The sequence below is a fragment of the Theropithecus gelada genome, chromosome 4 (assembly GCF_003255815.1).
Source record: "Theropithecus gelada isolate Dixy chromosome 4, Tgel_1.0, whole genome shotgun sequence".
Taxonomy (NCBI): domain Eukaryota; kingdom Metazoa; phylum Chordata; class Mammalia; order Primates; family Cercopithecidae; genus Theropithecus; species Theropithecus gelada.
This window is the reverse complement of record NC_037671.1, coordinates 152,080,410-152,101,958: the sequence shown is the minus strand read 5'-3', so window position 1 is coordinate 152,101,958 and position 21,549 is coordinate 152,080,410. Positions and strand designations below refer to the sequence as shown.

Here is a 21,549-nt window from a genome sequence, read left to right as displayed (position 1 = left end):
AAGCTGTTCAGCGGGCACCCAGTATCCAGGATGCACCTATCTCTTAAAGCATAGAACATAAACTTGGGACTATAAGTTAACAAAGATGGTGCCCAAAACCTCAGAAAGAGAATCCCCAGCATCATCCCCTTTGATCCTGTTGCTTGCATTATTTTTGTTGTATTAAGCTGTTTCTGAAAGAGGAACAACGAGGCTTCTTCATTCACCAAGAGAGAAAAGACCCTCAATTATTAAGACAAGGCGTTGTCTTTTGTTTGGACCTTTGAAGCGGTGCTATTTAAACATCACACCAAACTAAACTCAACAGAGCAAGCCTTATTCTAGAAAATTCTCTTGTATGCACATTCTTGGCCATAGGAAGAAGTGTCTTCTTGTTAATTTGGCCTAGATCTAAGAAAAAAAGGAATTCAGTTGGCTATTTTTAAGCATAAGTAACTAAACTCATAAAACAAAGGAAAATTCAGTCCTGAGCCTGGAATGTGTTTTGGCCTGCATTCTCCAATCTTCAACTTTAGTTTGTGTGGTAGAATGGGATATGCTTATTTAATTAGCTGCCAACGACGTTTGGACTGTCAATTTGGTAGCTCAGCCTTAATTCCAAATATTCATGCAGTGTTTGTAACTGCATTCTGATAGAACTACAGTCCAGTTCATCTAGCAGAGTCATACTTTGTGTCAGACACCATAAGTGAATGTAGAGATTGAAGAGAAGGTAGTGGAGAATGTACCAGAAAGTAAGAAAAGTCGACCATTTATTGAACTACTGGGACATGGTACAGTTAAAACATAGTATGCATGAAGACATAACTGCTTAAACCCTAGTTGTAAACCAATTAGGTCTAATGAAAGATAGAAAACGTTCTGCGGTTTTAATTTTTATCTGGTTTTCGATAGGTAAAGTAATGTCATTCACATTTTGATGAAACACATTTCATGGGTAGGTCCTGACATTCTCAGCAGTCTACTTGTAGAATTTCAGATAAAAACTCATACAAAATAGAATGTTTCATGGCCTGGAGATGGCAGAACACCTTTGTAGTTACAGTAATAAATGTGGGAATATCTTAAATGCTTCTAAACTGTACTTTTGTGTTGATCAATTGAGAGAAGGGAAAGTGGTAGTGGCTGTTTTTCATGTTTGCCATTTTGAAAGTGTGTGCAAATCACAGAATCTCTTTTTTTTTTTTTTTTTTTGAGACGGAGTCTTGCTCTGTCGCCCAAGCTGGAGTGCAGTGGCGCGATCCTGGCTCACTGCAAGCTCCGCCTCCCGGGTTCACGCCATTCTCCTGCCCCAGCCTCCCGAGTAGCTGGGACTACAGGCGCCCGCCACCTCGCCCGGCTCATTTTTTGTATTTTTAGTAGAGACAGGGTTTCACCGTGGTCTCGATCTCCTGACCTTGTGATTCGCCTGCCTTGGCCTCCCAAAGTGCTGGGATTACAGGCCTGAGCCACCGCGCCCGGCCAAATCACAGAATCTCTAAAGGTCCTTTCCATGTAACTTAAATACATTTTCATCCATGTCTTCCCTGCTTAAAGGTGTATTTTCTGTACTCACTGGCAGTTCTAGCCTGTGTCTGTCCTAGTGAAGTTATGGGTAGTATTTTAAATATTTCTGGGGAACCTTTTGAGTAGAGTACTGTTACAAACCACTTGATCAAAAAATAAGAGCAGCAAATATAACACTTTTTAGATGTAAAGAGAAACCTCAGAAACCTCTACCTTGCACTGCTCACTGTTAAGCCAGGCCATGTTGTCCTAAAGAGCCCCATCTGATCTTTTTATATCCCACATATTTATGATTAATAAACTTAAGTCTATTGACCTTTCCTGATTATTCAATTTCACTGTTACCATTATAAAACTTTTTTAGTTCAGAGTTGTACGTATTTTTCTGTAACTATTTTTCAAAATAAGGTACTAACAAAACCCAACATCTGAAGATAAAATTGCAAACATTTAGTTTAAGATAATACATAATCAGTGGTTGTTAGCAGTTATTCAGCCTTTACAAAAATGTTCATAAAATTTTATTGACTTGCATATTTGGTGTTTTTCAATGTTTTTGAATCCAAATTCCTATTTAGCATATATTAAACTCAGATAATAAAAACTTGCCTTTGTTTTGATGATTTTTATTTAGATTATCAGTAAAGTTTTAGATATATTTTAAAAATGATTTTAAGCAACTTTTGTTCTTTAGGAAAATAAGCATTAAATAAACAGTTAACAGTGTAGAGCATTACACTAATTTAAAAACTAGAACTTTTCAGAAAAGTTTAGAACACCAACTCACTTAAGAAAATTGCAGGCCGGGCACGGTGGCTCACGCTTGTAATCCCAGCACTTTGGGAGGCCAAGGAGAGCAGATCATGAGGTCAGGAGATCGAGACTATCCTGGCTAACACAGTGAAACCCCATCTCTACTAAAAATACGAAAAGTTAGGCAGGTGTAGCGGCTCCTGTAGTCTCAGCTACTTGGGAGACTGAGACAGGAGAATGGCATGAACCTGGGAGGCGGAGCTTGCAGTGAGCCGAGATCGTGCCACTGCACTCCAGCCTGGGCGACAGTGCGAGACTCCGTCTCAAAAAAAAAATAAAAAAAAGAAAATGGCAAACCATCCTGAGGTATTCATGAGTGGTGCAATATCTTGACTGTTTGAAGAGTTATAATATCATGCATACTCCAGATATGGAACTGTGGAAATTACTGACTCTGAGACAGTGTGCTTTATGTGTTTATTTTCTGTAGTCTCTTCTGAATGCTTTTAGTTGAGCTGCTTGTGTTAACAAGCATGATGCATAAGTGATTATTGAAGGCTGGGAAATGGCATCACTTCTTTCTGAGGTTGCCAACATGATGTACCTTTAAAGCCAGCTCTTTAAGTTTATTCAAATTTAAAGAGTATGAGGGGCAGAGAGCAACTCATCAGTTTACTTAACTTGCCTCAAGTGATTTAGTAAGGGAAGGTAATTTAAGAGCTTTTCTAAAGAAATGACTTACGGCCGGGCGCGGTGGCTCAAGCCTGTAATCCTAGCACTTTGGGAGGCCGAGACGGGCGGATCACGAGGTCAGGAGATCGAGACCATCCTGGCCTGACACGGTGAAACCCCGTCTCTACTAAAAAATACAAAAACTAGCCGGGCGAGATGGCGGGCGCCTGTAGTCCCAGCTACTCGGGAGGCTGAGGCAGGAAAATAGCGGGAACCCGGGAGGCGGAGCTTGCAGTGAGCTGAGATCCGGCCACTGCACTCCAGCCTGGGCAACAGAGCGACACTCCGTCTCAAAAAAAAAAAAAAAAAAAAAAAGACTTACATACTCTTATTTCTTAAAGTCAGAACATTCAGTTTAGTTCGTAGTTTATAACTCCCTTCCTTCTTTCTTTTTTTTTTTAATTTTTATTTATTTATTTATTTATTTATTTTTGTTTTTTTTAAAAAATTTATTTATTATTATTATACTTTAAGTTGTAGGGTACATTCTTTCTTATAAATAGTTTTTTCACATTCTTTGTTACTCCTTTTGTGTCTCTGACTCCTGAACAGACAAAATAGAGTGAGACTTCTTAAATAGAACATCCTGTATATTGGCCTAGATCAGTCATTTATAACTGGGTTTCAACATGACAAGGTACTGAAATTAATTTTTTGCCGGGCATTAGGTGACTCCTGGGAATCCAAGCAGGAAAGGAAATGTGTATCTTCTGAGCCTTTGCCTGAAAGGAAATGTGTACCTGCTGAGGCTGTCGGGCCACTGCATAGAGGGCCTTAGTATTTGTGAACAAGCTTAGATTACATCTGGTGGAAAAAGCCACATTGAAGCTAGTTGAGGTAGTCAAGGAAAATGAGGACTGCCTGGCCTTGGACTTCATCTTGATGTGGAAAAACTGTCCAAGAGGGGAAACTGAAGCCTCTGTTCAGCCTCCTTACTTCAGAGGGAATGTACTTGATTCAGATGCAGCTATTAGTTTGAAGATACCTGATATTTGTAGAAAGTGACTGGATTCAGGCCGGGCGCGGTGGCTCAAGCCTATAATCCCAGCACTTTGGGAGGCCGAGGTGGGTGGATCACGAGGTCAGGAGATCGAGACCATCCTGGCTAACATGGTGAAACCCCGTCTCTACTAAAAATACAAAAAACTAGCCGGGCCTGGTGGCGGGCGCCTGTAGTCCCAGCTACTCGGAGAGTGAGGCGGGAGAATGGCGTGAACCCGGGAGGCGGAACTTGCAGTGAGCCGAGATCGGGCCACTGCACTCTAGCCTGGGAGACACAGCAAGACTCCGACTCAAAAAAAAAAAAAAAAGAAAAGAAAAAAAGAAAGTGACTGGATTCAAAATAGTAGCGGGGATTAAAAAGAGTTGGATTAAAAAGGGTGAGGTTGGCCAGGCACAGTGGCTCAGGTCTGTAATCCCGGCACTTCGAGAGGCCGAGTTGGATGGATCACCTGAGGTCGGGAGTTCGAGACCAGCCTGGCCAACATGGCAAAACCCTGTCTCTACTAGAAATACAGAAATTAGCTGGACATGGTGGCGGACGCCTGTAATCCCAGCTATTTGGGTGACTGAGGCAGGAGAATCACTTGAACCCGGGAGGTGGAGGTTGCAGTGAGCTGAGAACATGACATTGTACTCCAGCCTGGGCGACAAGAGCGAAACTCCGACTCAAAAAAACAAAGACAAACAAACAAAAAGAGTGAGGTTACAGAAATCTTATTTTGCAATACATATTGATAGCATCAACAACAACAGAATACAGTGGAAGGATCAGACACAGCTGCTTTTGGGGAGGTACTAAATACCTACTGCCTCCTTCCTGCATTTGAATAGCTTTTGCCCTGCACGATATCACCATTTTGTGACTCTCTTTTCCTAAACCCTTTTCCTTTATGAAGTTTTGAGATGTTCATGGGCAAATTACCCATCAAGGTATTGTGCTTATAGGCTAATATGGACTTACTGAGGGACCTTGGCCATGGAAAATGGGTCTGGCTGGTTCTGCAGAAGTCTTCTGATTAGAGTGGGCCTGGGGGCTACACTGAAGTGTGAATTTAGGCCTCCCTTTCTGTAATGTTACCTCCAAATCCTTTACCGTATCCCTCTCATGTCATGATGCCACATTTCTTTTGACCTGAACTCCAAGTGCTCAAAATCTAACACCCACCCATGCTGTTCCCCATTCAGATCTTCCACCTGTTTCCCTACTCCATGCCCTGTGAATGAAACAGATGGCTTTCCCGACCTCTAATCAAAGCCCTACCCATATTGATTTGTTCCTTCTAGTCCTTAGTATGTGCTACCTCTTCTTTTCTGTGCCGAAGTGTGACTAGCCAATAATTATTTCCTCTATCAGTGGTATTTTACTAGGCAATTATTGGAAATAGAATGCTGTCACCCAGTAGTGATAAATCTAACATTTCTCGTAGAAGATATAGGTGGATTAGTTACGCCCTGGGGGAATATGGATTAGTTCCTGTGTCCTTCGAATTACACTCACCAAGCCTGAGCCATGCTTTACTGCTGAAACAGCGCAGCAGAGAGAAGTGGCTCAGGGTGGCCCTCTTGTGGTGGACAAGCAATCCCGGAACTCTTCTGGTCACTAAAGAAAAGGTAGCCCTCGAGCAGTCCTTTTTATTATTTTGATTTTATTCTCATCATTATCAGTATCCTCCAAGTCAAGAATCTGTAAATAATACAATGAGATGCTAAAAGCAAATTTGAAAAATGTGAGCAAGCTCTGTTTCTAGTTTTAAAATAGCCCACATTTCTCAAATATGTTACTGTTTGGTTCAGAATTTGGACCACGACTTGAAAAGAACAGATCATTCAAACGTGTGTCTTTTGAATATTTCTGTCATCTGGAAATGCCTGTGTATAAGCCCCATGATGGATGTGCTTGGCTAAAAAACCTGTTGACGTGTCATCAGCCTTCAGAATAGAAGAGAGAGCCAGTGTCCCATGATTTTAAGGATAAACATCCCCCACTGGAAAAATAGTACATTAGCTGGCAAGTAATAATCCAAACATGTAACTTCTGTGGATAGTAAATATTCTGTGTGTTATCCTCATAATTTTATATCCCAAAACAGTACTTTAGGAGGATCAAAATTATATTTATTAACACACAGTTGAAATTGCCATTCTAGAACTCAAATAACACAGGACCAAATTTGACAGAATCAGCTGTGGAACTTTATCAAAAGTCTGAAGCCAGGACCTCACCACTGGATGGTCTGAGTCAGAAGTCTGGGGAGAGTTCCAGCATGGCTATTTTTCTTTTTCATTCTCTGTGTGATTATAGTGTGCAGCTAGGACTGAGTGAGAGTAACACTAAACCGTGATCTCCTTGGTGGAATGCTGTGGGTACTCCTAGGAGGGACTCTCCAAATTTGTGAATTTATACCAGTGTAGTGGGCTACTCAGAATGTAAACAGTCATGCTACATGTCACATTTCAGGGAATCTTCAGAGCTGACCAGACCTGTTGAAGACAAGGACTTCTTACTCTTCTTTGAGCCCTCTTGGTCTAACCAGGCATAGAATTGGTATTCACAAATATTTGTTACATGGAATGTTAATTGAAGTACCCAAGACCTTAGGAATTGAAGATAATTTGAGATTCAAGAGTTCTGCTAACCAACCGAGATCTCATGATCTTGAAGTAATTTCACAATTGCAAGAGGAAGACATTATTCAAGAAGAAAGAATTTCTTAAAATACATTCCTTATAGTAGCCTTTGAACTTTAACATGCACAAGAATGAGTTTAGGCTGGGCATAGTGTTTTGGTCCTATAATCTCAGCACTTTGGGAGGCCAAGGAGGGAGGATCATTTGAGCTCAGAAGTTCAAGACCAGCCTGGGCAACATAACAAGACCTTATCTCAAAAAAAAAAAAAAAAAAAAAAATCAAAAAATTAGCTGGGCATGGTGGCAAGTGCCTGTGGTCCCCTATTCAGGAGTCTGAAGCTGGAAGATTGCTTGAGCCCCGGAAGTTGAGGTTGTAGTGAGCCATGATCACACCACTGCACTCCAGCCTGGGTAACAGAACAAGACCATCTCAAGAACAAAACTAAAACAAACAAAAAATAACAAGTTTAGTTTTTTAAATCTTTTCTATCTTCTTTCCGATGAAAATAGAAACGCAGTACCCCTTTTATTGTTAAATATGTTTAAAGGGTAAAAGAATAAGCAATGGAAAAATGATGTAAGCAAGAAATCAGAAGCTCTCCAGTCTCATAACAACCAGGTTGTCATAGCATAAAGAGAACAAATGAGTAACTGCTTTGTAATACTTCAGGATCATTCTGCAAATGAAACTATAGATTAAATATGTACTGGCATGCTTAAGGCCATGTTGCTGTGTTTATCTTCAGATCTTTTTAACTACTAAGATAAAATCCATTTGCCTTTTTATTTTGACCCAGTGTTTACAATTAGCTAAGGACATACGCCTCTTTAGACGGTAATAAATACTCAGCTGGCTGGGCACAGTGGCTCACGCCTGTAATCCCAGCACTTTGGGACACTGAGGCGGGCGGATCATGAGGTCAGGAGTTCAAGACCAGATTGGCCAGTATGGTGACACCCTGTCTCTGCTAAAAATACAAAAATTAGCTGGGCATGGTGGCGTGCTCCTGTAGTTCCAGCTACTCAGGAGGCTGAGGCAGAACCTGGGAGGCGGAGGTTGCAGTGAGCCGAGATCACGTCACTGCACTCCAGCCTGGACGACAGAGCGAGACTGTCTATTTATTTTAACGACAAAAATAAATAAATAAATACTCAGCTATATGATTCTTAGGTCATACTTGGAAGACAGAGTATCATCTCTCTCATTTGGACATAGAAGAAAACTGAATTTAATATTTGCCAAAGCCAGAAGTCAACTTCTCAGTCTCCTCTCATATCCAGCATTCTTATTTCAATTTTCTTCCCTTGCACTTCTTGGAATTTTGAACTTCAAGGCACTCCACCAGGAATGAGGAGACCGGGATTCTATTCTTGGAATGGCCAGTAAATGGCTTTGTGACCTTGAGCAGATGAGTTACCCTCAGGGCCTCTTCCCTCAACTGTAAAATGAGAAGGTTAGCTAGATGATTTCAGAAGTTCTTTCTGACTGTAAAATTCTGTAAGTCTGGAAACACCTGCTAGTGACATTTATGCACGCATTATTTCTCTTTTACGCTTTTCAAAATGTTTTTGCTTGTGCCTTAATATTATTATTAATATAGATCTTTTCCAATCCTTTTTAGAATTTTCTTTTTTGTTTCTTGACAGCAGGTGGTGTTTCTACATTTATTTTCCATTAAGTGTTATTAGGTACATTTATTTACATATCTGTTTTACGTTGAAATAAGATTAGTATGTCATCAGGTATGAATAATGTAATTCTTTCTAAAACATAGGACAATCATTTGTGAATTTCATATTTGAAGATTTAAATGTTCAAATGGTTTAGAGATAAACCGCTTTACAAAACAAATTGCATTTTTTTTTTCCCATAAGGTTTTCAGTCATTCTGACACCTGCTTGAAAACCTCAGGCAGTTCAAGACGTCTGAATATAACTGTTAGGGTTGAGTATGCCAGCATCAGCCTTTTAAATCTGTTCATTTTATGTACATAATTGTGGAAACTTTTCTAAAGTTTTCTTAAAAAACAAAAAGTTTTCAAGGGAAAATCTCAAAAGCTGTGCTGAACATTTCTTGACTTTGCACTGTATCAGCTAATTGACTTACTTTCTGTCTTTGGGGTGTGAAATATGGCATGGAAATTATATATTATACATAAATAACATATAATATAAATTTTACATATATATATAAATTCAACAGAAAAGGTTGGTAAATACTAGAAAAAGTGGTAAACTTGGAGTAAACTTTTTATCAAAGACTTTCACTAGTATTTGATTCTGTGTACAATTTAAGATGAGCTTTACCGTGACAAGAAGCAGATGAAGCACTTGAATCTGTTATACATTGAAATTATAAGATTAGTATGTCATCAGGTATGAATGATGTAATTCTTTCTAAAACATAAGGCAATTATTTGTGATTGCCCTGGGACAATCACACCGGGACATCCATGAAAAAAGAGATTGAAATGGGTACTACTGAGTGACACTTAGGAAGTATAGTCCAACGTAACATCTCTTGTAACTTAGACACATACTATCTGAATTTTCAATAGGATTTAGAAAATAGTCTTAATTTGATTTACAAGTGTGATACATAGAAGTTAAGACGTTTGGAGTAGAAGAAAAGGTAAAGGAAACAATGTTTTTCGTTTTGTTTTTCTGAGACAGAGTCTTGCTCTGTCAACCAGGCTGGAGTGCAGTGAGGCCATCTCCGCTCACTACAACCTCCGCCTCCCGGGTTTGAGCAATTCTGCCTTAGCCTCACTAGTAGCTAGGATTACAGGCCTGCGCCACCATGCCTGGCTAATTTTTTTATTTTTAGTAGACACAGGGTTTCACCATGTTGGCCAGGCTTGTCTCGAACTTCTGACCTTGAGTGATCCACCTGCCTCTGCCTCCAGAAGTGCTAGGATTACAGGCGTGAGCAACCACGCCCGACCGGAAACAATGTTAAGATAATTCTGTATTGATGTTTTTGTGCAACTCCCTCCTCCCTCTCCCTCTCTCAAAGAATCTTCTTCCTAGCCTCATAAGTATGGAGGTAGACATGAACTACCCTTTATTGTGTGCTTGGCGCTATATATATTCCCTCATATTCTTATGGCCTCTTAAAGTAAATGTAATTATCTCTTTAAGGAAGAATCAGGGTCTACAAGATCACACAGATAAGTGGTGGCAGTAGAACTGAAACCTAGATCTCTATGACAAAATTCCATGGTTTGCAATTAAAAAAAATAAAACCTGTTTCAAACCCTTTTCCTCCACATGGGTGTGTTTCTATGAATTTTTGCAGGTTGCTTTACCACTATGAGCCTTGGGTTTTATCAGTAAGATCAGATTATCAGTATCTACAGACAGAATTGCTATGAGGGTGAACTCAGATAAAGGTCTGTTCAAAGTACTTAGCACAGAACCTTGTAGAGAGTTGCCCCTCAGTGAGCAATTACTATTATTACTGTAACTATCACTGTTGTTGTTGTTGTTTTTGCTATTGAGATTATGATGTCAGGCTTTCCAGACACAGAGTAGGGTTTCATTTGATGGTCCTACATGTATTAAAGTCCTACCATGAGCAGGTTACTATTATTAAACTTTAGCTCCTCATGAAATGTTTATCTGGAAGCAGGTGAAAATAATATCAGTAAATATGTATTACTTTAAAGACCACACCAGGGATGCTCTTCAGACCTGAAGATAAGACCTTATTGTTTAAACTTGTATATTTGCTAAGTTAGGCACAAAATTGCTCTAGAGACTTTTTTGGCTAAATTAAACCAAATGCCATCAGGTGGGTGTGTGTACAAAGCCACAATAAACCTGGAAATGTCGCTGGGGAGGCAAGATCTCCTAGCATTTCAGAACAGGCTGATTTGATCATGATTTAGAGAACTTTTCCATACGCTTAGGCTGCTTTCTTTTCCTATGGCTGCGGCACACTTCAGTGGAAAATAAGCCCATAAGTATCTCATATTTGGGGTGTGTGTGTGTGTGTGTGTGTGTATGTGTGTGTGTTTTGTCCTTCCACAGTAAGAAATCTCATCCTTTCCCATGGGCTCTGATTTTCTCTAATGTAAAGACATCGCTACTATTGTAGATAAAAGCAACACACTGTCAGAATCACAGAGAGCTAAGAGGTTGGACTTTATGTCCCATTTCTATTTTATTTGAAGATAGAAGTTTGGTAACTTTCACAGATCTTTTGAGAGTATGTAGTATTTATAATTATGCTACACATGTTGTTCTGCCACATCCAGATGCAAACTTCTAAAGGCGCAGCAGAGTACATCCTACCACCAGCTGAGAAGGAGAAAGAAGTATGGAAGGAGCGAGATAATTCTTGCCTATAAAAAAAATGAGTTTACTTTCCTAATAAAATAAATCTAAAATTGGCCATTGTCATCGTATGATGTTAACAACCAGCTCTTTTGGCAAGTTTGAAAATACTGGGCTCTATTATAAAAGCTAAAAATGTCCTGGACCTGGAGTTGTTTACCCAGAGCAGGAGCTGCTCTAAAGTTACAGAGCTCTGGTTGGAAGAGGTGGCTTGAAGGCCGCCTCCAAGTAACTGACGTCACTGTAGTCTCAGCTGCTGCTGTGACACTACGCTGAGCAGCTTTTTGACTTGTAAAAGTGGTGAAGGTTTCAAAGGGACTTGTCAGTACTGCTCTGTGGAATGGTTGGACTTATTTTGCATCCCCTTTTCTTGTAAAGAATTGAGATTCACCGAGTTGAGACTTTTCTCTTTAAGACAGCTAGCCATCCACTTCCTTCCATTGCTAGATTGACCAGTGGTCGAGCATCCGTAGGATTTCTCCCCAGTGTGAAAGGTATGTTTCTTTCCGGCAAGTTTACAAGCAAGTGACTAATTAGGGCAGGCTACAGAGGGGCTGCTGGTGAGATGTTTTGAACTATGGATACTGTTTAAGTGGAGTGTAATTTCAACATCTGTCTCTGCTGTTGTCTGTGTCTGGGCTTAAAAACAGTGGGCGGGGTGCCTAACAGATTGTACTGACTCCTAGGAAAAAGGCTGTTCAGCTGCTCAGGGTAGATTTCCCAACTCTGGACTGACAGTACCATCCGCTCTTTGAGACTGTTTTTCCAACACTGCTTCTCAGTTGTTTGAAAAGCACTTTGCCCATCATTGATTTTCACTAAGTATATTTATTCAAATGTGATTTTTTAATTCATATAAAGACTTTTAACATTTGCAAATTAAAGTTCACAATCCTTGAGATTGTTGGCATTTGAAAATTGTGGTGAAAAACATATTTTAGTTTTATCTAAGGTGGTGGTGGACTCTCTGTAGAGTTAGTGTTTCTGTAATTTGAGCTGAAGTCTATGCCATTCATAATTGAATAATCTATAGTTAGGAGGGAAACTTACCACTATGTCTTTTGTTCACGATGGTTAGTTTTAGACATTGTTTACTCAAACCAAATGTTTGCTTTAAAGGTTGTTGCATTTTATAAGTTAAGTAAAATCAGTGTGCATACAGCTTGGATGTTTTCTAATTTGAGTAAATAACTGTAAAGAAAACAAGAAAGAAGATTATTAAATGAGACTGTAAAGTTGATTCATTCGGAATTGTGGTAGTGTCTCTTTGACCTTGTTGGAGCATGAGGAATGTGCTAAAACGGCAATAAACAGCAATGAAAAAAATTTCCCTTTTACCCTGTAACAAAGTCAAATCACGGTGGTCTTTGGAAAGATTCAATTGCAAGTGAACAATAGAGAGGAATGAGATTTATTAATTCATTGAAATAATTCAAGTGATTATAATAGCCTGGAGAAAGGGATAGAGAATTTAGGAGGTAAATGGTACATTACTCTGATAGGTTATAAGCATGGGAATTCCTAGTCCATCAAAGTTGATCAGAAGCAAAGCATCTTCAGGCCAAATGAGTCTTCTAGGGGAATTGTGAGATTAGCAGTACCTACTGTGTGTGGCATTTCTATTGGAATATGTAACCTCTTATAAATGAAAAATCTTTAATTATATGAAAAGTGATATGTTTAGCAAAAGGAAATAAGGAGAGCAAGAAACAAGTACTCTAAACAATAATCTAAAAAGAGAGAAGTAGAAATGGAGCAGCTGCCCCTAAGGAACGCTGTTTGGTTTGTTTGGCTGCAATCCAGTTTTCAATGGGCAAGGTGGAGGTTGAAAGGGTAGTGACCAAGGTCTCCTAAGAATGGAGCACCCCTCGGAGAAAGAATTGCTGCCATGACCAGACGGAGGCTAATCTGGGGGATGAAAATTTCTGGTGAGACTTGTATGTTACTCTTAAACTTTGCTTACTGGTAGGGCCGGAAGGCTAGCAAAACTATTTGCCTCCCATCACCATACTTATGCAACCCACTCACAACTCTTTATAATTCTGGCTTTCAGCCCTGGAAAGGGGAAGTAAGTTAAAAGGGATTATGCAATGCTGGTTTAGAGTTGGGGTGTGTGACTAAGTACTGCAGCTCACTCTGTCCTCTTACATTTGCTCTAATAAATTTTTATTCTGAAATGGAATTCTAGAAGGAACAACATAAACTGGAGAGCCAAAGAGATATGGGGTAGGGGACACAGACAGCAGAAATCCTTCCTTCTCTCCCACATAGATGCCAGTATCTGTGGGAGAAAATGAATGACAACTAGGAACAAAAAGAACTTTTATTTTTGCCCCAGTACAGAGCACTTAAATTGAGTTTTTGAATCTGCTGAACCACTTTACCCCATAACTTCTCATTACGAAACATTCTGTCTCTACAAAGTTGCCCCTTCAGTTTGATTTTTTTTTTGGTAATATTTAAGTCAGATTTATAACAAAAGCAGTTTTACATAAGATTTGTTCACATTTTTACTAACAATAAAACTTTTTCTTTAAATACTTGACATGTATCTTTAAAATACTTGAAAAAAGGCAAAAGAAGATCATGGAGAATATGAGAGTTCACACAATTATACTTGCTTCTATCTCGTTTTTAAATAAAGATCAAAATAATCAGGTTTTTTTTTTCCCAGAGAACAACAGGGAGAGGGATAGATGAAGAAAAGAGAGGAGAAAGGGAAGGAGGGAGGAAAGACAAGAAGAGGAAGGGAGGGAACAAGGGACAGAAGGAAGAAAACAAGAAGCAAGTATTTATCAGGCATTTGCTATGATCCAGAGCAGGGTTTAGGCACATCTTTTAAGCATTTTTCCCTTTTGCTCACTTAATCTCCAAAATAATTTTATGCCCCTCCCCCTTTATATTTAGAGGTGGAAGCAATATGTTTGGCTACGTTAACATCTAACATTATATTTATGACAAGACTGAGATGCTAAGGAGGCCAAATCCTTCCACAAAAAATTGGCACAGATATTGCTCTATAGAAATGTTCTTGTAAAGACTTGTTTCTGATCCATAACTATTACATATTTTGGCACTAGCAAGTGCTCTGGGCCTGGAAAGGAAAAGCTCCATACATTGGCCCTTCTCCATATTAAGCGATCAGTTTGGCTCTTTGCAGATAGGTGCAGGATTCATTCTGCTTCAGGACTGTTACCTGGGTTTACATATAGTCTTGTTATCAACAGCAAGACTGATTTAGGGTATTCCTGAATGATCTTCTGGTAGGTTAAAAAGAGAAAGGCCTGGCATCTTTCAACAGTAGTGTGGAAACGATTCGAGAAGAGTTAGGAATAGAAGGAAAAATTGGAGCCATTTGCTACATAATTGTAGAAAAGACTTTATGGTGATTTCGGAACATTTCCAGTGTTTAAAGACAGTTGGGATAAAACATGGATTTATCATAGCTCCTCTTTTCCAGGTAGCTTGAAATTAGTCTGCATCCTTTTTTAGCTTCTTTGGTTAAATCTGCAGTTATGTCTTATTATCTCAGTCCACACCATTCTTCCTAAGAAATTACAGTGGCAAATACTTTCTAGTCAGCAAGGTAGTTTCACCACACAGTTAATTACATATGGTTTTAAAGCAGTCTGCTAGTTTCAAGACAAGTGAGACATGATAGCACCTTTAATAGCTAGATCTAAAATTATGTATTTTTTCTTGACTGAATTAATCATAATAGTACTATTGCCAAAGACATAGGAAAAAATTATCAAAGTATCTTTAGTAAATAGTTTGAGAGTAGAGTAACAATATAGATCCTTAAATTATTAGGGTGTTTTGAAGGCAGAACCCTGCATGTATAGCTAACATTTTTTATTCTTATTCTATTCTAATTCATTGATTGTGACTCAAAAAATCTATGTTCAAAACTGTTTACCACTCAGATATGTATGTTCACAACAGTCTGACAAAAATAAAATTAGTCTTCGATATTTATCTTACTTTTAGGATATGAAATATGCAGTTATCTTCTGTGAATACAAAATTGGCGCTTGCTGCTTGGGTATGTGGGCTTAATTTGGTAATGCCAGCACCCACAAAGCTATTGATTGTTGGGATCTTTGTCCATAATTAGCATTAGCTGCCACCAGTAAGTTATAGCATTTTGATAATGGCCTAGTGACTGAAGAGTTAGACATCTTATAGGCACAATTATCTTAAGCAGAGATTCAAACATTTTAAACATGTTTTTCTACCTCCTAAAAAGGCACATGACTTATTTAATACAAAAAGTATTTTTAATTGAAGTCAAAATGAAATTTTGTAAAGCAAAAAATAGAAAACTTTCTTAAATTTCTCAAACTACTCTGCATTCAGTATGCCATTTAATCTTTTTAACAGTTCTATGACTATCCCCATTTTAATGCAAAAAACTAAATCTCAGAAATTTTAGACTTATACCAGAGTTACATAGCTGGTATTTTAAATTGTGACTTCAAACCTTAAATACACATCCCTGAAGGCTAGAAAATTAATTATTTCAGTCACTACTTAATGTAATAGAGGATTCCCTGAAAACCGAGCAAAATGTTTTCTTCAATTCTCTGTATTCGATATCCTAAGCAGTTTATAGTATAGAGTCTATTCAAAGGAAAAGAGAGCATGGATAAATTTTAACATATATTTCACAGGATAGTTTTGGTGCTTCTAGATTTTCCTTGATGAAGTGACATAATGAATATATTTTTTATAATTTAGATTAGTTTCTGGATGATACATCAGTCCCAAGTTGACTACCAACTTTGGGGTCTTAATAAGTAACACAGTAATGACATTTGGCACAGGCTTGATCTCTGAACATAGAATTAAGACTGCAACCCAGCTCTGTTTCAGGAATTTAAGTCATAAGAGTATGGTTGCATCAGAACAGAAAGAATAATTTTATTGCAGCAGAATCTGTCACAGTCTGTAGAAGTGACCATACATTTGAATTATATACTTCCACTCTTAGATATTCATGAAAAAATCTACTTTTAGAGTAAGTGGTTAAAGGGATGATTATATCTCACATGTGCATTTAATCATCTTGTCCACTATAATTTTGCTGTCTGGTCTCAGAAAGGGAAAAAAACTTTGGACAATACTTTTAACTTTATTGACTGTGTTAGTTTCTTCTTAAGTAGACTGTTGTCATCTCTTTTCTTTTGAGTCTAATTTTCCTATAGTTTGTTTATGTGAATGGCTCGACAAAATGATAAATGTATTTCCAGAAAGCACATGGATTTGGAACTCTCTCTTGTTATGTTTATATTAGGCTTTATTTTAAAGGCAAGTGAGACTGCTTCAAATAAAACAACTTCAAGCTTCCAAGAAACGGTTAAGAGGAGGCAGAGAAGAGCAGAAACACTTCTTCACCGACACTTACACTGTTGCCATGGACCTACATAAGCAGTGGGAGAACACAGAGACTAACTGGCATAAGGAAAAGATGGAATTACTGGACCAATTTGACAATGAAAGAAAGGAATGGGAAAGTCAATGGAAGATTATGCAGAAGAAAATAGAAGAGGTACACTTTAATTTGTTGTGGATGTACTGTAATGTTTAAGTGCAGGATGAAAATTCTGTTGACTGTTTTGTATTGGAAACTCTTTTGTTTTCCTTATTCCACCTAAGAGGTGCATTTCTCAGTGATATTTACTAGAACAAAAATAGCATAATCTTATCCAGTGGCATTGTAAGGATTATTTTATATCACTGCATGAAAATTAAGCATTTGAAATGTCACTCTAAAATGTTTCAACTTATTATTTTCTGATGAGAGAGCTTTTTTATCAAAAGTGAGGTATGTATTTTGTATGAGTTTTCAAATACCAGGGCCAGGACTAAAATGCAAGAAAGATATACTTGGTAGGACATAGATTAGTAAAATTATAATTGGGCATTAGAACATAGATCTTTCCTAAGAAGATTTATGAGTAATGTCTATTAAAGGAAATTACATGTTAGATAGCTCAGTATAATCAAAAGGAGTATCATATATCAAACAGAAAATGGCAGTAGACATGAGATGTATTCTATTAAGGTGTGCACATTTAGTGCATATTTATTGGAAAAGAGGTTATGAAAAATAACATGACTCTGACACAGTCATTTTGTTTCCGTTAACCCTCCCTCAGTCCTTTGACCCTTAAATATTTCCTTCAAGCATTTGCATTGATGTATATTCAGGCTTTTGCACCAACAGGAAATAATTTATGCTTATCTTGCTTTCTTTTGGTAGCATACATAGTATTGACTTTATATGGTTTTATGCGCATTACCAAAGTTGTTACTTTAAGACTTCTTGACCTTTTTTGCAGACAAAGTAAGTGCTTTATGTGTTTATAGTTCTGTCATGTTTCTTATTAACAGCCGTGTAATTGACTGTGAATAAAATATGAATTGGCACAGTAGGAAGAAAGCTGAAGAAAAGTAACTATTAAGCCCTTCCTCTAAAATAGAGCTGAGGAGGCAGGCATGTAGTATATGATTAGGGATTATAGGAGAATATATACTTCTTGTCCCTCTATAGTTTGGAAAATGTGTCTACTTGCTCCTTTAACCCCTCTACCCATACTCAGATTGGATCAACAAAGAGATTCCCTGGTCAAATCAGAATTCAAAACTCAAGTTCAGTCAGAAACTGACCCGTAGTCCTAGGTCATTGCCTCACAAATGTTTGGGAAGTTCAGTTGGTAACAGTCTCAGACAATTCTAGCATCCAAGCAAAATAACTAAGGGATGCAGGATTAGTCTACCAATTTTTAAAGCCATGTAGTTAAAAGAAACTGCTGTCTGATTAAATTTATTACTGTCCAATAATGATTCTGACAATTCTATAGAGTTCATCTAAGGTAAATATTAGCCTTATCAATTAGCAGGCACGAAATATGTTTTAAACATCAAATTATACCTCATAGAGATAACATCTCTTTCTGTATCAGGGAGACAGAAAAGCTGTCATTTTTTTTTATCTTGGAGAGTAGCTGTACTGCTGTTTATGTTTTGCTGCCTGTGCTATACAGCTCCATAGCTGGGAATTTGTTTAGATAATGTGCTTACCCCTAATGCCTACAGATGATGCTTTTCAATAAAGACTTGAATACCAGCACTGTGCTACCCTTACTAATATATATGCCAAACATGTATAAAAGGTACCTTCTTACAGGCTTCAAAGCTGGGGTAGAAAGATCAAGGAAAACAAGAGGAAAGTTTCTTCACATGTCACAGAGAATCAAGATAATTTTTTAAACTAAAATTAAGAAATCAACACTAGGAAAAATAATCTCATGCCGCAAGCATAAAAGACTGTATTTGTTTAACATTTATCACAAAGTTCTACATGTTAAATCAGATGTAAATTATTAAGTCATGTACTAGAGATTTGTAGATTCCCAGGTATGCACATATATCTTCAGTGATTTTAATATCTAATGAGAGGATATAGTACTGGCTATTAAAATGCTCATAGTTCACTGTTCAGCCACTATCCACAGTCATTGCATTTGCTATGGCAAAACCAAGATGTTCATACTTGGATCATGTGAAATTTGAAATAATCCAGATAGAAATTCTGGATAGAACTTATAGACATCTGGGATTTTTTTTTTTTTTCCCCACACTGTAGTCTCCTGCCTGTATCCGTTGGTAGAATAAACAGGTAACCATTGACAAGGGCTGAGTACCAAGTAACTTAGATTACTTTTTTACAAAATAGTTTTCCATCAGTAACATTGTTATTTGGTTATTCATACCTCACATAAGTCCGCAAGAAAATTTAAGATGGCATAAAATTAGGTATAATATAAAATATGCAAAAACAAAAATAGAAAGATGAGCTGAAGACAGGAGGAAGGATCGTATATGAAATGTACCAGTGAGTCTTTCTAGTAACTAACAAAAATTATCAGGTACATATACTTTCAAATTCAAATGATAAGGCAAACTTATTTCCCAGGAATAGCACATTTTCCCCTGGTTTTGCAACTAAAGCAATTTTGTTTTCACTCATGACTTCTCAAAAACAGGACAGTTTCACCAACAACATCCTTAAATTTAACATGTCACTTTTTAGCCCGGGCGCGGTGGCTCAAGCCTGTAATCCCAGCACTTTGGGAGGCCGAGACGGGCAGATCACGAGGTCAGGAGATAGAGACCATCCTGGCTAACCTGGTGAAACCCCGTCTCTACTAAAAAATACAAAAAACTAGCCGGGCCTGGTGGCGGGCGCCTGTAGTCGCAGCTACTGGGGAGGCTGAGGCAGGAGAATGGTGTCAACCCGGGAGGCGGAGCTTGCAGTGAGCTGAGATCTGGCCACTGCACTCCAGCCTGGGCGACAGAGTGAGACTCCGTCTCAAAAAAAAAAAAAAAAAAAAAAAGTACTCTTTAGGGTGGCTTCTTATAACCCTCAAGGTCAGCTCAAACCATAATGCCCACAGAAGTTCAGTACAAATAATTTGGCAGGGACCAAACAATCGATTCATGGCTGCAGTTTGATGCTATCCTGATTTCATACAATAAATACTAATAAATTTATAAGCATAAGAAAAATAAATGCACCGTATATATTTCAGGCATCAACTCTAGTGCTTCTCTCAACTGAGTTACTGGTATTCATTAAGCAACAATAAATCTGTTATATTACTTGAATAATACATGTAGTGTAGATATTGATTGTGGCTGTTAAATATAGAGTCATTTGCTTTGATAGTCATCTGACAGTCTTTTGAACTTTGACAAGCTTTTACATGACTCAAGCCTAAAGATAAAGCCATTTCTTTCCTCTGTTCAGAATTGAACTGAATGAGTGTGTGCAGGTTTAACTAAGATCTCATAAAGAAGTCATCTCGGTTCTACTTTAATACAGACTAATAGATGATCAAAGCCTTGCAGTTCTATTATATCACGTAGGGTTTTGTCATATTTGTTTTAATCTGGATAAGAAACTTTTTAAAAATGTGTATCACCTTGACATTTTTTTAAAATCTCAGTAATGTCTAACCCTCACCAATGTAATTGACCAACCAAAGGAAACATCTTTTGACTGACAAGTGACTATTTAAGGAACAGAGTAAGTTGACTTACTATATGAGATTGTCAAGCATTTAGACAATTAAATGTTAGTGTACAAGTGGGACCAGACGTTTGGAAACTATGGCTTGAATGTTAAATTCTTGCTTTTCTCTGAAAGCAATTATATAGTATGTCCAGTAATTGATTCAGGTCATTCTAATTTTGTGACAGTGTTTCTGTATTTATATACAAATACAGATTTATTTCATTTTTTGAATGATTGATTGCTGGTCAGAAAGAATTAGCATCCATGTGTTGCCCTAATAAAAGTAGCCTTTATGTTTCATCAAACTTGTTCCAGCTAATCCATATTTTAGAGGCACTATTTAGAGGCCGAAGCATTAATACCTAGGAAGTATATTTTAATATGGCAAAGAGAACTCAAAGTGGTTTGCTTAGTATCAAGAATATTAACAAAGTGAATTAAGGGAAAAGAAGTTTTAATTTTGTTTTCTTTTTCTTACAGCTTTGCCAGGAAGTAAAGCTTCGGAGGGAAATCAATATGAATGAACGTGCTAAGATCATTGATCTTTACCATGAGAAGACCATTCCAGACAAAATGATAGAATCTTCCCCAAATTACCCCGATTTAGGACAATGTGAATTTATAAGGACAAATCATGAAGATGGTCTGAGAAAAGAAAACAAAACAGAGCAGAGCTTAGTCAGTGGAGGAAATCAAATGTGTAAGGAACAAAAAGCAACAAAAAAATCAGAAGTAGGGTTTTTGGATCCTCTGGCTACAGACAACCAAAAGGAATGTGAGGCCTGGCCTGTCCTGAGGACTTCTGAGGAAGAGAGTAAGAGCTGTTCTGGCGCCCTCAATACAGTAAGTAAGATGTGATTGGCCTAGAACTGTTTCTAAAGAAATATTTACATTTCAAAGTGCTAACGGGCTGTTGCTTATATGTGTAAAGGCTCTTGAAGAACTTGCGAAGGTTAGTGAAGAATTATGCAGCTTTCAAGAGGAAATTCAAAAGCGGTCTAACCATAGAAGGTAGGCTGGTACATATTATTATTTTAGATGGGTAAATAAAAAGAATATTGTTTTTAGTTAATGAATCCAAACTGCCTCCTCCTTACATGTAAGAATTAATGAGTTATTAAAATGTATTATCTAGGGTGGGAGATAGAAACTTTAATTTCTTTTTTTTTTTTTTTTTTTTTTTGCTTGTTTTTGAGATGGAATCTTGCTCTGTCTCCCAGGCTGGAGAGCAGTGGTGTGATCTCAGCTCACTGCAGCCTCTGCCTCCCAGGTTCAAGCGATTCCCCTACCTCAGCCTCCCACGTAGCTGGGACTACAGGCACACACCACCATGCCTAGCTAGTTTTTCTGTATTTTTAATAGAGACGGGATTTCACCATGTTGGCCAGCATGGTCTCGAACTCCTGACCTCAAATAATCCCCTGCCTCAGCCTCCCAAAGTGCTGGGATTATAGGCGTGAGCCAGCACACCAGGCCAGAAACTGTAATTGTCTATTTCTCTGTTCACT

General features: G+C 38.0%; 1 protein-coding gene across 2 annotated transcripts in view; it reads left to right on the top strand.

The window, feature by feature from the left end:
• The window catches only part of KIAA0408 (KIAA0408 ortholog), a 35,601-nt gene that overhangs the window by 5,786 nt on the left and 8,266 nt on the right, over positions 1–21,549 (top strand). Inside the window, exons 3-5 of one of the 2 annotated variants that reach the window (XM_025382444.1) lie at positions 16,270–16,510; positions 20,522–20,884; positions 20,973–21,052. In XM_025382444.1, coding sequence (XP_025238229.1) covers positions 16,376–16,510; positions 20,522–20,884; positions 20,973–21,052 — 578 coding nt within the window. In that variant the 5' untranslated portion in view covers positions 16,270–16,375. Of the gene's footprint in view, positions 1–16,255; positions 16,511–20,521; positions 20,885–20,972; positions 21,053–21,549 lie in introns of both variants that reach the window. The other variant, XM_025382443.1, reaches the window with a different exon arrangement.